Here is a 15,005-nt window from a genome sequence, read left to right on the forward strand (position 1 = left end):
CTTATTTACAGAGGCTACAGGGACTGCATTCTGACTCAAGGCCAAATCTACCATATTCACATTCTTATATGCTACTTCTAATAGGACCAATATCAAAAATGTTGAGGGTATGAGAGTACTAAGATGATACTTACTTCCTTCCCGTCTTAAAGTGAGGATAAATTTTCCTATTCCAAGTGGGGAGGACGGATGTGATCACACCTTCTTGTAAAATTAATACACATCATTTAAACGCCTGAGACCTGACATTTCTTCTTAAGCCTGAAAGCAAAGGCCACACAAAAACCTGAACTACATAGTTACAACAAAAACTGTTCTGTCTTTTACCATTCTTCTTCTTCATGCACTCTGACGACAAGTTAGGCATATCATCTTTTGAATCCCGTACTGCAATACATTATACTGCATTTACGCTGAGCACTCTGACATTATCATTATCTTCTTTTGTGCCCAACAGCAACTGCAGCTTCTGTAATGCCATTATTGTAATTAAGAACAATCTGAACCATTGACAGCATTGCCTCGTTTGCTCTAGAATCCCCTGCGCATTAGTGTTCTTCTAAACCAATATTTCACTATTAAGAGTTTGCTGCTTTAGAACCGCCTACGGTTACAAGAAAAAAAAATTATTAGGCCTTAGCCTAACTCAATGGTTGAAGAAGAAACTTGTTAAAAAAAATAAAATAAATGAAAGGCTATACGCTGGCAAACCGTTACGCTTTTCTTTACACACATTGAAAATAGATTCACACCCTGCCAACCTATTCAGGCCGTTACCCAGGTGAGGAAGCTTATTTTGGCTTGCTTCAAAAGGGCCACCTGTACAGATACAAAAGAAAACATCTCTCTCTTCTCCTGCTAAATGTACCCGAAGTACTTCTCTGCCTAAACTCTCCCTTTCATTAATCCAGCTCACAGTTAGGTAAGTAGGGCACAGCAATTTAGACATTCTTGTCTGAGTAATTCCGCCCTTAACACCCACATTTGCTGCATACGCAGTCTCCAGGCTGCCTGTACTCTTGTCCACTTATTGGCCAAGTATGATGCCTGCTTATTTGCTGAGTCCTGAGGTGGTCAACCAGAGCCCTCTGATTGTTCAGTACTCAATTCTTAGCCTGTTTGCAATTCCAGGGAAACAATCAGTCATGAGCTCAAGTAGTGCAGACATAATTGGCAGCACCACACTGGCACAACAACATGCAACTGTTAGGAGCTAGGGTCGGGAAGCCTATGGCCAGGCAAGAAGAAGCACCTCACATTGCTCCTCTGGGGTAAACGAGAAGCTAGAGCGTGAAGTCCTCGCATAAAAGAAACCAGCAGTCATGACCTGCACGCTATCTAAAGAGGTCTGTGTTGAAGTCTACATTAAACGTCAATGGCAACATCGAGCCCCACAGATTTTTATTAGACCTGAACACAGAAAAGCACTAGCTGCTATCTCCAAAGGAGAAAAACACACACAAAAGTATTTCACAGCTCCCTTTCTCCATCCCTTTCCTAGCATAATTAACTCCACCTGTATTAAGTGTTTGCTTGTGCACTGGTGCAGACATGGAAGCCAGGAGGCCAGCTCTAATTAGAGCACTTAAAAGTTTCTTACTCCCCCGGCAGGCAAAAGAGATTCAAGTACTACATGCTGCTTCAGTACAAATATCAGAGCTGTGGGGAAGAATTTTTCAGATTGTGAGTATGCATTCTATTAACAAGCAAAAGCACCCTGTACTAAAGAAATATTCAAGAAACTATAATATTTAGAATACATTTAGGATTTGGGATGCTTTCAAAGCTTTTGCAGCACCAGATTCTCTTTTCATGTCTGGGAAATCTTTACTGGTCAGGAGATGGGCAGCTACTCTTCACTCTGCACTCCGTTCAGTTTCTGTTCAGAGCCTTTGAGGGGAAGCACCGATCACTGATAGTTTCTGCACCCCCTCTCAATTCCCTTTATCCAAGTGGAACTTCACAGGTTTCACTACAAGGGAAGGTTAATCTCACCCACCTGTGTGTCAGTGCTACAGACCGTTCTGCCACGCCACACAAAGGGAAGAAGACAGAACCAGCTCTAAGCTAAGCAGAAATCAGAGAAGCCAAAAGGACTTAAATATGGCTACAACTACCAAGAATGACCTGCAGCAATATTATAGGAATTTTCCTTTGCACAAATTATCTAAAAAAACAGTATCAGCAAGATATTTGTCAATAATATGTTGGTTAATACAAACAGCAATAATAAATTGTAAAGAGAAATGCAAAGACTAAAAGAAAAGCAATATTGCTAGCTTATAACCACCGTGTTCTCCTGAATTTTATATTAATTCCACATGCATGACAAGAATGTTTTACAGCACCATGTGAAATTATTTCACATGGACTATTACAAAACTAGAAGGAAAGCAGAACGTTTGGGAGACTATAGAGCCTTTTTACTAACCCTGCAAATCTTTAATATTTTGAGTAAGATCATCACTTGGTTGAACAGTGGCACAGCCTAAAGCCAGGTGCAGGATTGGGGTGAACAGATGGTGGCTAATCTTCCTAATACAGCTCACTCTTGCCAATACAACTCACTCTTGACCAGTCACATCCCTGTTTTTCTTTTTTTGTTTTTTTTTTTTTTTTTTTTCTCTGGTTTCTTGGTTTTCTCTGGCCTGAGCACAGGTTGTCAAAGGATAGTTGCATGGTAGGCTAAGGATTTGCATAAGGCTGTTGATTTGATTTTGCTGTTTGTCTAAGACATCTTTTGTTTGTATTTCAGTCTGGTCACCAATGTGAATTAACTCACTGGCTCACTCAACACAACATACATACCCAATCCCATGAGGGCTAAGGATATTAAAACCAAGCAATGTTATCTATAAAGAAGAATTAGCACAGCAAACATAAAATGTAAGACAATACCTATAAAGAGAAGGGCTCCAAGAGTCCTTTCATAGAGCTGCATAATGAAGAGCAGCAGGTTGGAAGTCTTCCACTCCCTTATGCAGTGATATACTCAAAGAAGCACGGGAGCTTATATGAGCTGGAGAAGGCACGAGGAATATACAGCGAGCACTCAGCCACACCCCATCCTGCATTTAGAAGAACCGTGTGTGAAGCTGGGAAGTACTGCAAAATAGCTTGCCTTCCAGCTCATCCTCTCTCATGCAAAATGGCATCACACTGCTTCCAGCACAAGGGAAAGCAACAGTGCTTTAGCTACACCTCAAACACTGCTTTTTTAAAGCTCCACTTTATAAGGAACTGCACCCCTACATCTACTGACTCCATGTTCAGCAACAGCAGAATTTTGCTGAAGACTGCAGAACTCTATGGATTAAGTTAATAGGAAGCACTTATCTCCGTTGCAGTGAAGTAACAAAAGAATCAACTCCGTAACTTAATCTCAGTGAGAAAAGCAGAAAGCCTATGATAGTTTATGATGGCATAAACTATTCAGCCTCCATAGAGGACATAGTTTAATTGTTGCAGAAGGCATAAAAAGAAAGAAAAAAGAAAAAAACACATATCCCAGAGATTCTGTCTAAGGGACGCTCACAGAAGTACAGGCCTGCAGTCACAGGAAGCTGGCTTTAGGCTGGAGGGTTTCAAGATGTAGAACCCCACACAGTAGTGATCAAAGCCAGTAAGGACTTTTGTCTTGGTCAGCCTTGGTCTCATCTATCTCTTACCATCAAGGACAGATTCCCTAAATGCTAAGGAAAATGCTGCCATTTTAAAACTACAGATTTTCTTAACAGCATGCTCGCTTCACTGAGGATGAAAATGAGAATTTTACTGTCTTCTACTGCTTCGCTGTGTTATAGCCATATTCTTGTTGAAGACAGAATACATGTTTTTTGTGTGTGTATGCCTGGTATCAGGGTTAGTACATTTCAAATCTGAAGATGTAAACAAAAAACTAACATTGACATAAAGGCACATCAGGCTCAGCTGGTCTTTAGCCAGCTCTCTTTTCATGGTTCTGCTCTGTAATTTGGAAGCACTGGAAGCTCTTCACCCAGTTGCTTAATGTTGATTTTACTTCACCACTTTAATCTTTTTTACCTTTCATCTAGATAATTGACATGCATCTAGTCAACTACAGCAGAGACTGAAAAGAACTGACAGAGGATGCTGTCACCATGCCTTCGCCACACCTGGCCAGTCAGAGGCACCAGCTTGGTGAACCAGACCAGTCCCGCTTTGCTCAGGTTAGATCCTGAACCATCCAATACCTGAATCTTTAGACGATCTCCAGAGGTCCCTTCCAGCCTCAACCATTTAGTGAGGCTGCAGCCTCTATGCTAGCATGGTCCAACTGGCAGCTCGTGGCCCACCACTCCTTCCCCACAGATGGGAAGCAGCTGTTGCAGCAATAAGCACTGCCGACACACTGAGCACCCCCAACCATACCTGCTCACAGCATCCTGAAGAGCTCAGCAATGACCACTGCTGCGACCAGGGCAGTACAAGGCGAAGGGGGTGCCAAAGAGAGGAGGGGAATGGAGAAGCACAGCCACAGGGGCAGATCCACTCCCACCCCTGCTCTGTGGCCCCATCCCTCTTCTCAGTCCCGCATCAGCCTCGTGCTCCCAGCAGAGAGCAGCTGCTTTCCTCGGCCAGTCCCTGCTCTGATCCTCTCAACAACCCCCATCCTCTAACCTGTTTAGTGCAGATTTAGTTTTATCCTGTACAAAACCTACAGAATTGCAGAGAATTAAGAAACTGCTGAAATGGAGAAAATAATGGAAACACAAGGTGTATTTCTGTAGTGGCTAACTCACCCACATAATCTAAGTCAAACGCAAATAGAGAGTTCAGCAGCTGAATGCCCACGTGCAGGTATTCCAAGAACAACTCAATCAGTGGCCATCACAGCAGATCAAAGCCCAGGGTCCTGGTCCCTGGCAGTTGTCAGAAAGAGATTCTAAACAACACAAACAGGAAAAGGCAAACCAACAGACCTTTCTGTTGGTATACCTTCCTGATATTCATGGATTTCATGATAGGTTGTAAGGATTTCTGAATCTGAAAATGTCTACTATGGCCCATGTGATTTGCACGTAGGCCAGTGCAGACATTTTTTTCTTTTGTTTAGAATCCACCTAACACCATTTCTGTCCCTCCCTACCCCCCCCCCCAAAATAAATAAATAAATATATACAGACATTTCTGGCATCCAAACCATCCTGACACAGTGAGTTCAAGAGTCACACATGGCGTAAGCAAAAATCCTGTGTCACTTTAGATATTTCAAAAGCAGCTGGCACAACTTAATGATTGAGGGTGCAACAGGCAGGACAGCCAGGCTCTGCATCCTCTTCACACACACACACTCACATCACCTGCTGCATGCGCAGATCCTCCCAGCTCCAGCCAGACACTGCCAGGTTGGTGGTGCTGTGTCAGTCTCAACACTGTCAGTGCATTTTACGTAGCCGATGTTTTGCAGACCTTTGCGATCTAACCCCTTCCTTCACTGATGTTTGCACCTGCTAGGGAATACTTGCCTACAAATAAGTTCAGTCCTGCCAGGATAGCAATGCCTCTGGACAAAGACTCAATAACCTCTCTGGCAAAAATGCAGATATCTGGGGGACACAAATTCATACTTTGATAGCTGTAGGTGATGCACATGGATCAAGCATAATTGGATTGGGCCCTACATGAATATCTGGTTAAAGCAATGACATTTTTTAGAACAACTCAGGGATTATCTGTCACTTCTGCATGCATTTCTGAATCTCAGAGGTAATATTTCCACATCTTTCTCTGAACCTCCCAAAGCCCATTAAAAAAAAAAAAAAAAAAAAAAAAGAAATCTGAGTCTCTCAAAACCAAACCCAAAGAAAATGCACTAGATAAAACAAAATTCCCAGTGAAATCATGACGAGTCCTTGCGCAACTGAAATGCCAGAACTGTTGAGATGCAAGTTATAAGAGGAAAAAAGCTAGTAAAATATGCAAGATATAGAGATAAAGAACTCTAGGTCGTAAATTATTGTGCATAGGGGCTCTTTCCACTGTTTGTGGAAGTACACTGCCTGAACTAAGACCTGGCCCTCAATTTAGCCACGTACGAACAGTAACAAATGCTTGACAGTGTCTTACAGATAACCGCTAACTGTGCTGACTAGTTTCTGTTTCTTGCAGAGTGCAGTGCTTGTGGAAAGAGGAGGCCTAAGAGGCAGGAAGGCAAGAGAGAGGCAGACCCAAAAGGTACCAGAGGCTACTGCAGTTGCTCTCACTCCTGCACAAACCCAGCAGAGCCCAGTGTGGCTGGTGACACATATAAGCCCATCTGGAGGGCTACTGCTATGGCAGCACAAGCAACAGTTGGCTTTTCTGTCTACACTGACAGAGGTGTTTCAGAGGTCGGGATCTTTCTTTCTACCGGGCAAGCCCTTCAACCATCACAGCAGAGGCCTCCCAGATAGCCCCTGATAATTTGGTTTCAAAAGATGGAAACAAACACCCAGTGCTCTCCTCCTGAGCAGTTTCTTCCTTTCTTTCCTTTTCTTTCTGAGTACTGCGGATGTGCTTCGAAACGCTCATAGCAATAGAATGACAACCATTAAGCAGGTCAGTCTTCTCTCTATTTTTCTTTCTGCTCCCTACGTTCCTCCCACTTATTAAAAATATTTCATCAGCTTTACAAAATTTGCTCCAAGGCAATAATTATTTCAAGGGCGGTACTAATAGGTTTGTCCAGAATCAGCTATAGGCTACCACGACTGTGGCAGTACAGCCACGGACGCAGGAATATGTAGCACAGTGTAAGGGGAAAGAAGATTATAAGCACATTTCAGTTGCTATGCACTAAGGTTGGAAGTAAAAGCACATTATGTCAGACATCAAAAACAACAGCTATTCTGGTGGCACAAGAAAGACTAGGGTTGGTGTACTGATATGCTGCAGTAAAAATGGAAAGTTCAAAATTACTGATAGAAGAGTGATGATAAAGCCTTCCCCGTGCCATTTCTTCCTCAAAGAAAATACTACATGCCTCTCTGAAGCAGCAGGATGAAATTAGCACACAGTAGTCCATTTTCTTTATTTGTGCTACATTTATCAATTAATATTGATATTAACAAGCATGACAGTACAACATATCATCTCTTCCAATCTGCAATTTAAATACAGAATCAAATGAAAGCATCAGCAAAGAAACACCTACAAAGCACTTAAACTCTCTCTCAAAGCACTTAGAATCTCTCACACAAGAGACAGATGAGCAAAAGTCTACTGATATAAAAGTACCAGTACTACTCAAAAAGAAGTTGCTGAAACAGGTCCAAAGAAAATAATTCAAATATCTCCATTAAAATTCTGCAGAATACTTCTTGTGTGCTAGGAAATAGATTTGATATTTAAGCACCCACAGCCAGATCAAGGCATGACCTCTTTGTTAGCAAGTCCCAAGGCATTTTAATCATAGATTCCAGAAAGACAAAATTTTTACTTTAAGTACCTTAAAAGCTCTAACACCCTATGCCTAGTCTTAATTTGCATGTTTAATTTGTTCAAATTTTGTATTATTATTTAAACCAAAGATTAAGAAATTGAAGAATACTATCAAGAAATAATGAAGTCTACAGTATTTTTACACCCTTAACATACTTGTCCCTTGGGCACACAGAAAAACACAGACTACTGTGACCTCACATACCAAAATGAAATCAAAACAGAACATACAAAAGAAGAACTATCCTGAGTGGAAGCTAGAAGAAAATTCATTCCTTCTCCTGCCCATCAACGCCAAATAAACTAGGAAGAAGACCAGTAAAATTACTGAAATTGATGTCACATCAATTGGAAAATTGACTGAGCCCATACAATAACCAGTAATTGCTCTCTACTCAATTCATGGGCCCAAGCTGTCTGTTTCCCATCTGCTCTCCTATGCAATTTAAGCAATTCTGAACTTTGCTCTCCATTCCTGAATGTATCACAGATTTATTATCATGTCAGGGGCCAATTCTTAAGATTCTCTACTAACGTAAGCTATTATAATGAGTGAAATTTTCTGCGCCTGCAATTGCCAAGCCAGGAAAATTCAGGGAGGACAATCACACATGACCTCACTGAACCTGTCATGTAAAATTCATAAGATAACATAACACACATCTCCACATCTAAAAAATTAGATCTTTCTGTTCTCTCCTTGCAATTGCACAAAGATATGCTTAATACACAACACAAACTACTATAAGGAGCTTACAAAAACTTGTAATTTGTGGTTGGTTCTGGCTAACACAGTGAGCTCCATCTCACACCTTACCTCCTGCTAGGTAAGGACTGGGATCCTTCAGAGGTACATACGATGTGGCTCAGTCTTTGAATGTTTTTCAGGAATGAAAGGGACCAGAATCTCACTATAAACTACAAACCATTTCTGCATACAACAGTTCAGCTATAAACAGGTCATCAAATATTGCAGTAGTATTTCAACAATTTTTCGTAAGACAAAAATCATTAAAATTCCAAACACAGTTAATCATTTGTAATTTTCATTACTTAAACAAAATTTAAATACTTTCTATAGTTGCAGCTGCTCACACTCCTACAGGAAAGACTAAGCTACAATGTTCTCATTCTTGAATTACAGCAGTGAAGATGAGATACTGTAAACGAAAGCCAAGCTAAGACCTTACAAGGCAAGATGATTTGAGCAAATGTAACCCCCAAATTTTAGATTTTATTAAATATTCTATAATGTTTAATTAAAATGCACTTTAATTTACATCTTAATGTACAACTAATGTCTGCTTACATCATCTGTGGTATCTCAAGTAGTGGTAGCTCAGGTTTTGGTCAACAACTTGTACTGCATTATCAAAGAATTTATTCTACTTGTCTAGAATATTCTTATCCCTTATATTGGTGAAATATTTATTGCTTCCAAGAACTTTGAAGTTCATAAGGAAATGCTTGCTATATAAAGAAATACTACTACAGAAAATCCTTTTTATATTGCATTATTAACTACTTTTGCTGCATTTGAAACTATGCAGACTTTATAGCCTGCATTACTCTTCACCATGTCACTTCAGATCTTAATGGATTTGATTCAGTGAAGCATTTCAGGCTCTATCTCTGTTGTTGCAAAACATAAAAAATATGGTTTTGACAGTGATTAAAAAGCCTGTTGATGGCACAAATGCAAAAACTATATACCTATCATATATCATCTACAACAATTAGCTATTTATATAGCACAGATAGTGCTAAAATGCATTAGTATACTCCTTACAACAGATAAAACATTTTTTCATTTTTTTCCAAATGTCTATGACTTTAACATTTTTTTAATACATTATATGTGTTAACAGCTTAATAACCACATTTGTGCCTATGACCAAGACCTGCCTCTGTGGGGGGCAGTCACTAGAAAGTTCAATTAAAACAGGAAAACCAAAGAACGTAGTCTAGATCAACAAGCAATCTGACCTCCTATATGAAGTCCATGGTTTGACTTCAAAGGCACCCAAAGCCCTACAAACTGTGGCAGTACAACTTAGAATGGAACCCATGTGTGTCATAGCCTACAAGAAACAAGGGGTCTCATGAACAGCTTGCAAATCCGTTATTTAATTCTAGTGGAGGAAAAGTTAGGAAGCATGAAGAGGACAAGCTTCCCAGGAAGGATTCAAAGCCATGGGAATCTACTAAAAGCAAACAAAAAAGAAAAAAAAAAAAAAGGAAGATAGCATAGTATTGATCATACTAGTACACGTGCTTCCACTGAAGAAATAAGACAATTACATATATGTGGAAATAAAATATATATTATTAAACTATAAAATACTTTTTCTTCCATCAGCAAATAAACTCCTCAACAAGTTAAAATTAATTTTCCAAACTACTGTTAGCTTTGAATAAATGTTAGAAAATTGTCAAACACAAAGGACAAGGACAACACCAATGTCATTCCTACTTTTTAAAAGGGCAAACATTAACACAATGAGATAATAGAATAGCAAGTGCAGATTTTAATCAATAAATTTAACACAGAGAACTTCTGAGAAGAAATACAATTTCACAGAATACCTCTTTTTTTGTAAGATTACAAGACTGTGGATAAAAGTAACTGTGATGCCTCTAACAACTTTCTGGAAAGATATAACTTAATGCTATCTGTCACTGAGGAAAAGGGTCTTGTTTAGTATTAATACCACGTATACAAATTAACTACAAATAGGCTAAATTAAAGATCTCTAAACATACCTACATGTATATACATGTATATACATATACATGTATATGTCTCTAAAAATACCTACAATATGGCCTCAACACAGATTTTTTTCTATTTCAGTGCCACTAATATTATCAACACTAAAAGGATAACATAAGAAAGTGGACAACTAATGTAGTTTGCCACCATTTACCATTTTATCAACTTAGTCCATCCGCAAAAAACAGAAAAAGCCAAATAATGTGAACAGTCATGCAAAATGCATCTCAGAGAGAAGACATGGTAGTTGCTGAGTAAGGGGCTGTACTGTCCAAAGAGGTATTATCCTTGTCTGTAGCATAGGTGCTGCTCTGAAATACTGTGCCTGAAGCAAGGATCTGTTGAGCATAACGCCTTTCTCATTTGCGAGCGTGGAACTTGCAAACTTAAATAACTGTTTAGAAGTGACTACTACTTTGGTATCTTATTTAAATTAACATCAGCTGTGAAAACGATGGATGAGTAACACTAAATTCCAATTCTCTGTCTCATGGGATTTTAAAGAGGCAGACTCAGAAGGGAGTGGATATTAATTCACATGTATGGACAAATAACCAGACTAGTCACTCAGTTTTCTTCGGACCTCCATGATGGTAAGGCAGAGATTTTCAGCACAGCATAATAATGATAATCAGCCCTAATTTTAGCCTTTAAAGGAATGAGCACTATTACATTCTGCGTGTGTTATGCTGTTTTCAGAGCAGCATGTTAGAGCATGCTGTATGCCACCATAAACCAACGCCTTAAAAGTCACTGATGCTACAGGCATCAAGCTTTGCGCGTTTCTTGCACAACTCCTGGTGGGCTCCGAGGCGCGCAGCGTCCACGATCAGGTCAAGCCCCAGGCCCGCAGGCCCTGCAGGCCGCCGCGGCGGGGAAACGCTCCGCTCCGCTCCGCTCCTCCAGCCTGGGCAGCCCCGGCCGCTCTGCCCCGCGCTCCGAGCTGGGCGCTGCCGACGCTCGCTGGGACCGAGCCCCGCAGCCCCCCAGGCCCGCAGCGGGAGGGAGGGAGGGAGGGAGGCGTCTCCCGCGGCTCCCCTCCGGGACGCGCTGGCACCGGGACGCGGCCCCGGGGCCTCCGCCCGGTGGCGGCGGAGCCGGGGGCCCCAGCGCGCTCCTCCCTTCAGCGCCCTCCCCGAGTCGGCCCCTTCCTCCCGCTGCCCCGAGCCCTTTCCTCTCCCCGAGCCTCCTCCCCCCCCACCCACCATTTTAAGGTAACTCCGAGGACGCGCGCGCCCCTGATTTTTACCTTCTTTAGCTTTTTTCCTCCTCGCCAGCGTGCCGCCGAGCTTGCCCAGGAAGGAGTCATCTTTCTTTCGGGACGGGGGCGATTTCGGGGTGGGGGACTTAGGGGAAGAAGGGGACTTCTGGGGGGAAGTTGCCATGACGGCCGGGCCGGCGCCGGGGAATGAAGGAGACGGGTCCGAGGCCCCGATGCCGTGGAAGGCTGCTCCCGGCTCTGAACGGAAGCGGAATTATTTCAAGCATTTGAGGCAGCTCCTGCTTCGCTCTCCCACTCCTGCCCTGCCTCCCGCCCGCCCTCCCTCTCGCTCGCTCGGCGCCCGCCGGGGAGGGCCCGCTCCCCTCACACGGCCTCCGCCGGCACCTGCCTCAGCCCGACGGCCGCTCCCGCCCGAGGACCCTTGGCGCCCAACGGCCGCTCGCGCCCAGCCATGCCCCCCGGGCACCTCATTTTATCAGCCTTTTGGGGAGGGCCACTCCCGACAGTCCAAACTGTCCTCACACCACCTCAGGGTGCTCTGTCAAACGCACCCATGTATGTATGTGACATCACAGGTGAAACCATGAGTTAGCATGGATGTCAGAAGTTTCCACACTGCTCCGAGAAGAACTCATGAAGGAATCAAGTGCCACCACATGGCTTTGTGCAACTTGAAGCTAATACATGCAGTTCAGTCTTGAGCACATGCTGCAAAGCAGCCTGGAGGTTACCACTACATCTGTCATCAGAGGAAGAAGACACGGTGATGTCCATTTCTACACAGAAAAACAACAACAACAACAACAAACAGTTGTAGTAAGACCATTAAAAAAGCAGTGGGAAAGAAAGATGACCTAGCACAATAGATTGGCTATACCAATCCTTTTATTTGCAGATGGGTAGCTTAAGAGAGAGGCATCTTTAAAACAGCTAATTTGCTCCAACTGGTAGCTAGTTCATGAGGCATCCAGGGCTGGAACAGCATTAATGTCATCTGGATGCACTACTTTCACTTACCACTTAATCACTCGATTAACAATTCAGGCAAAAAGCCACACACACTTTATGCAAATATCTAGCTATCCATTAGGCATAATAAGTGAAATGAAATTAACGTGAGGATATTTCTAAATCAGTTAGTAATTGTTGTGTTTTTACAAGCTGGTAACATTGGTAAGCTGATGAGGAGTACACAACAATGAATATTTGTTGTATGCAGTTAGTATATGCCTTGGGGAAAAACTTTATTTGTCTTTACAGACATCAGTTAAAAGCAGGAATGAACCCAAGCCACTACACCACTCTCATGCTTTCTTGCATTTGCACTGGCTCAGAGCAACGACTGCATCTCTGGACTGTTGTCTCTAGGACACGCACTGAATTTCACACATTAGTACTACTCACATACTGCATGGATTAGGATATGAACAGTTTTGAACATTTTTCAAGAAAATAATATAATATGAATAAAAAGATTTTTAAGAATATGGTAAAAGAAAAAGAAACCAACACGTCAAGTAATTTGTTAGATGCAGGTGAATCTGTCACATTTACAAATAGAGAAAAAAAACAACAACTGAATCTCCATTTGGACCCAAATGAATACACACAAATGTCAATATAGGGTTTTGTGGGCACAGCAGGAGAGAGAGCATTTTGGCAAGCATGCGTATGCTTGCTTTTGTACCACTAAATTTTGTGTTAAAGACAGAAAGAACAAACCAGACACACATGAACAGGAATGGGAGCTGGGCTGCACAGCAAAATCAGAATTCAACGTGCACTTGCCAGGTCTCACACAAAATAAATAAAAAGACCTAACATCTTTCTTTTACTGTTTCCTATTTCATTACTCTCAGCATATGTAAATTAGATGTCAAATGCAATACTACTTATTTAATAGCCCCATGAGCTATGGGTAAATGCTCATCACAAGGAGAAAGTACATTTCAAATCAAATTTAATGTTTAAAATCATCTCTATCAGATCTGGAAACATGGACACTGCGTGCCTTAAGTAATAATGCTAAGGAATCAGAAAAAGAGACAGACCTAAGTTTACCTTTTTTTTTTTTTTAATGGGTTCCTTTCTGATTTTATTTGTAGTTCTCTTAGATGTAATATTGCAAGGTTTTTCTACTTATGATGATTCTACTTACGATGATTGTCTTACAATCATTGCCCTTACGTAGGGCAGTTACATTTTTTTTTTCTGTATCTTATATTTAGAACTACATATGCTACTTTTTCTTTTGATCTGGAAATATATGTGGACATATAATCTTCATTTAATATTGCATTCAGCACAAAGGTTCTTATAGATATGCACAAAGTCTAACTTATGGCAGACATGGGAATGTTGATTTTAAATATCTGACTCATCTTTAAATAGTATTTTAACCACAAATAAAAGCTGCAGTAATATGAATTTAGTGGGGATTTTCGTTTGGCTAGACTTTTGTTCTGCTTCCCATTTGACAGTTGGATACTTTCATAATCATGCTCTATGATCCCATGCACAGGACGCAACAGCATGAGGCTGCCATTCAGGCTGGCCCTGCTGTATCTGGCACATAGGAATCTGGAGCAGACCACAAGGGCTCTCACTGTGCTCCCTGTCAGCACCTTGTTCCTAAAGATGAGCCAGCCAGTAGCACATACTTATTGGCATGTATGTGATCAGGATACAATTAATTGTATCCAGACAATAAAAGAAGGCTAAATCGCTATACTTCAAATGCATTTTTATTCACCTGCATATCTGTCTATGCACACGTGTTTTTTATTTCTTTCACTGCAGGACTCAGAATGATCAGGAACAGAATCTTGTTTCTGACTGAGGTGGAAGAGATAGGATATATAATAAGTATACCCACGATGGGCAAGGTCGCTAGGGCAAGAAAAAGCACTGTGTCAGCTGAAATGATATTATACTATCATCATCTGAGAAGGCTGTCTCACAGGAGAGAGGTCAGCACTGATGTTGTATGTGGTTTTTAAAAGTACTCTTTTTATTTTATTTTATTTTAAAATAATGAACACACAAGCCAAGCTGGTTAAGGCCATGCAGTAAATTGTTTGTTTGTCTTGGAGTTCAACATTTGTCTCGTAAGTGTACATTGTGTACATCCGCACTAGCCTTTTAACTGCTTGGTCATTTTTGGTCATTTCAACAGTGGAAGTGGTATTTTCAAAAATGCTCTAGTGACCTAATGCTCTTCCTCTAATCGCTTACAGCCAAACTCTTCACTGACTTCAGGAAGAACAGAACTAGACCAAGGTCTACCCTTTTTATTTTTTTACATAGTAAAACACGGCTATCTACTGACCTGCCAATTCTACATAGTTAACTACTGAACATGCCCACCCACCCCTTGGCCCTGCGTAATAGTTAACAGCATTTTAAAAGAGGCTGCTTAGAAGCATAACAAAGATAATGTACTATATACAACTATGGAGATTAATTATTTGTAAGGTTTCAAAGGAAATAAAGTGGTTTTGAAACTTAGTGAGATAAGAATATCATCCTGGCATTTAATACTTCTGGCAACCTGTGGTTCTGTCAATC

The 15,005-nt window shown here is 41.3% G+C and overlaps 1 protein-coding gene across 1 annotated transcript in view; it reads right to left on the reverse strand.

The window, feature by feature from the left end:
• PARVA (parvin alpha) overlaps positions 1-11,663 on the reverse strand; it is a 69,077-nt gene extending 57,414 nt beyond the window's left edge. Inside the window, exon 1 of the mRNA XM_084287496.1 lies at positions 11,466-11,663. Coding sequence (XP_084143622.1) covers positions 11,466-11,601 — 136 coding nt within the window. The 5' untranslated portion in view covers positions 11,602-11,663. The remainder of the gene's footprint in view (positions 1-11,465) is intronic.
• Between the last annotated feature and the right edge of the window lie 3,342 nt (positions 11,664-15,005).

This window comes from Netta rufina (assembly GCF_964035555.1).
Source record: "Netta rufina genome assembly, chromosome: 5".
Classification (NCBI taxonomy): Eukaryota; Metazoa; Chordata; class Aves; order Anseriformes; family Anatidae; genus Netta; species Netta rufina.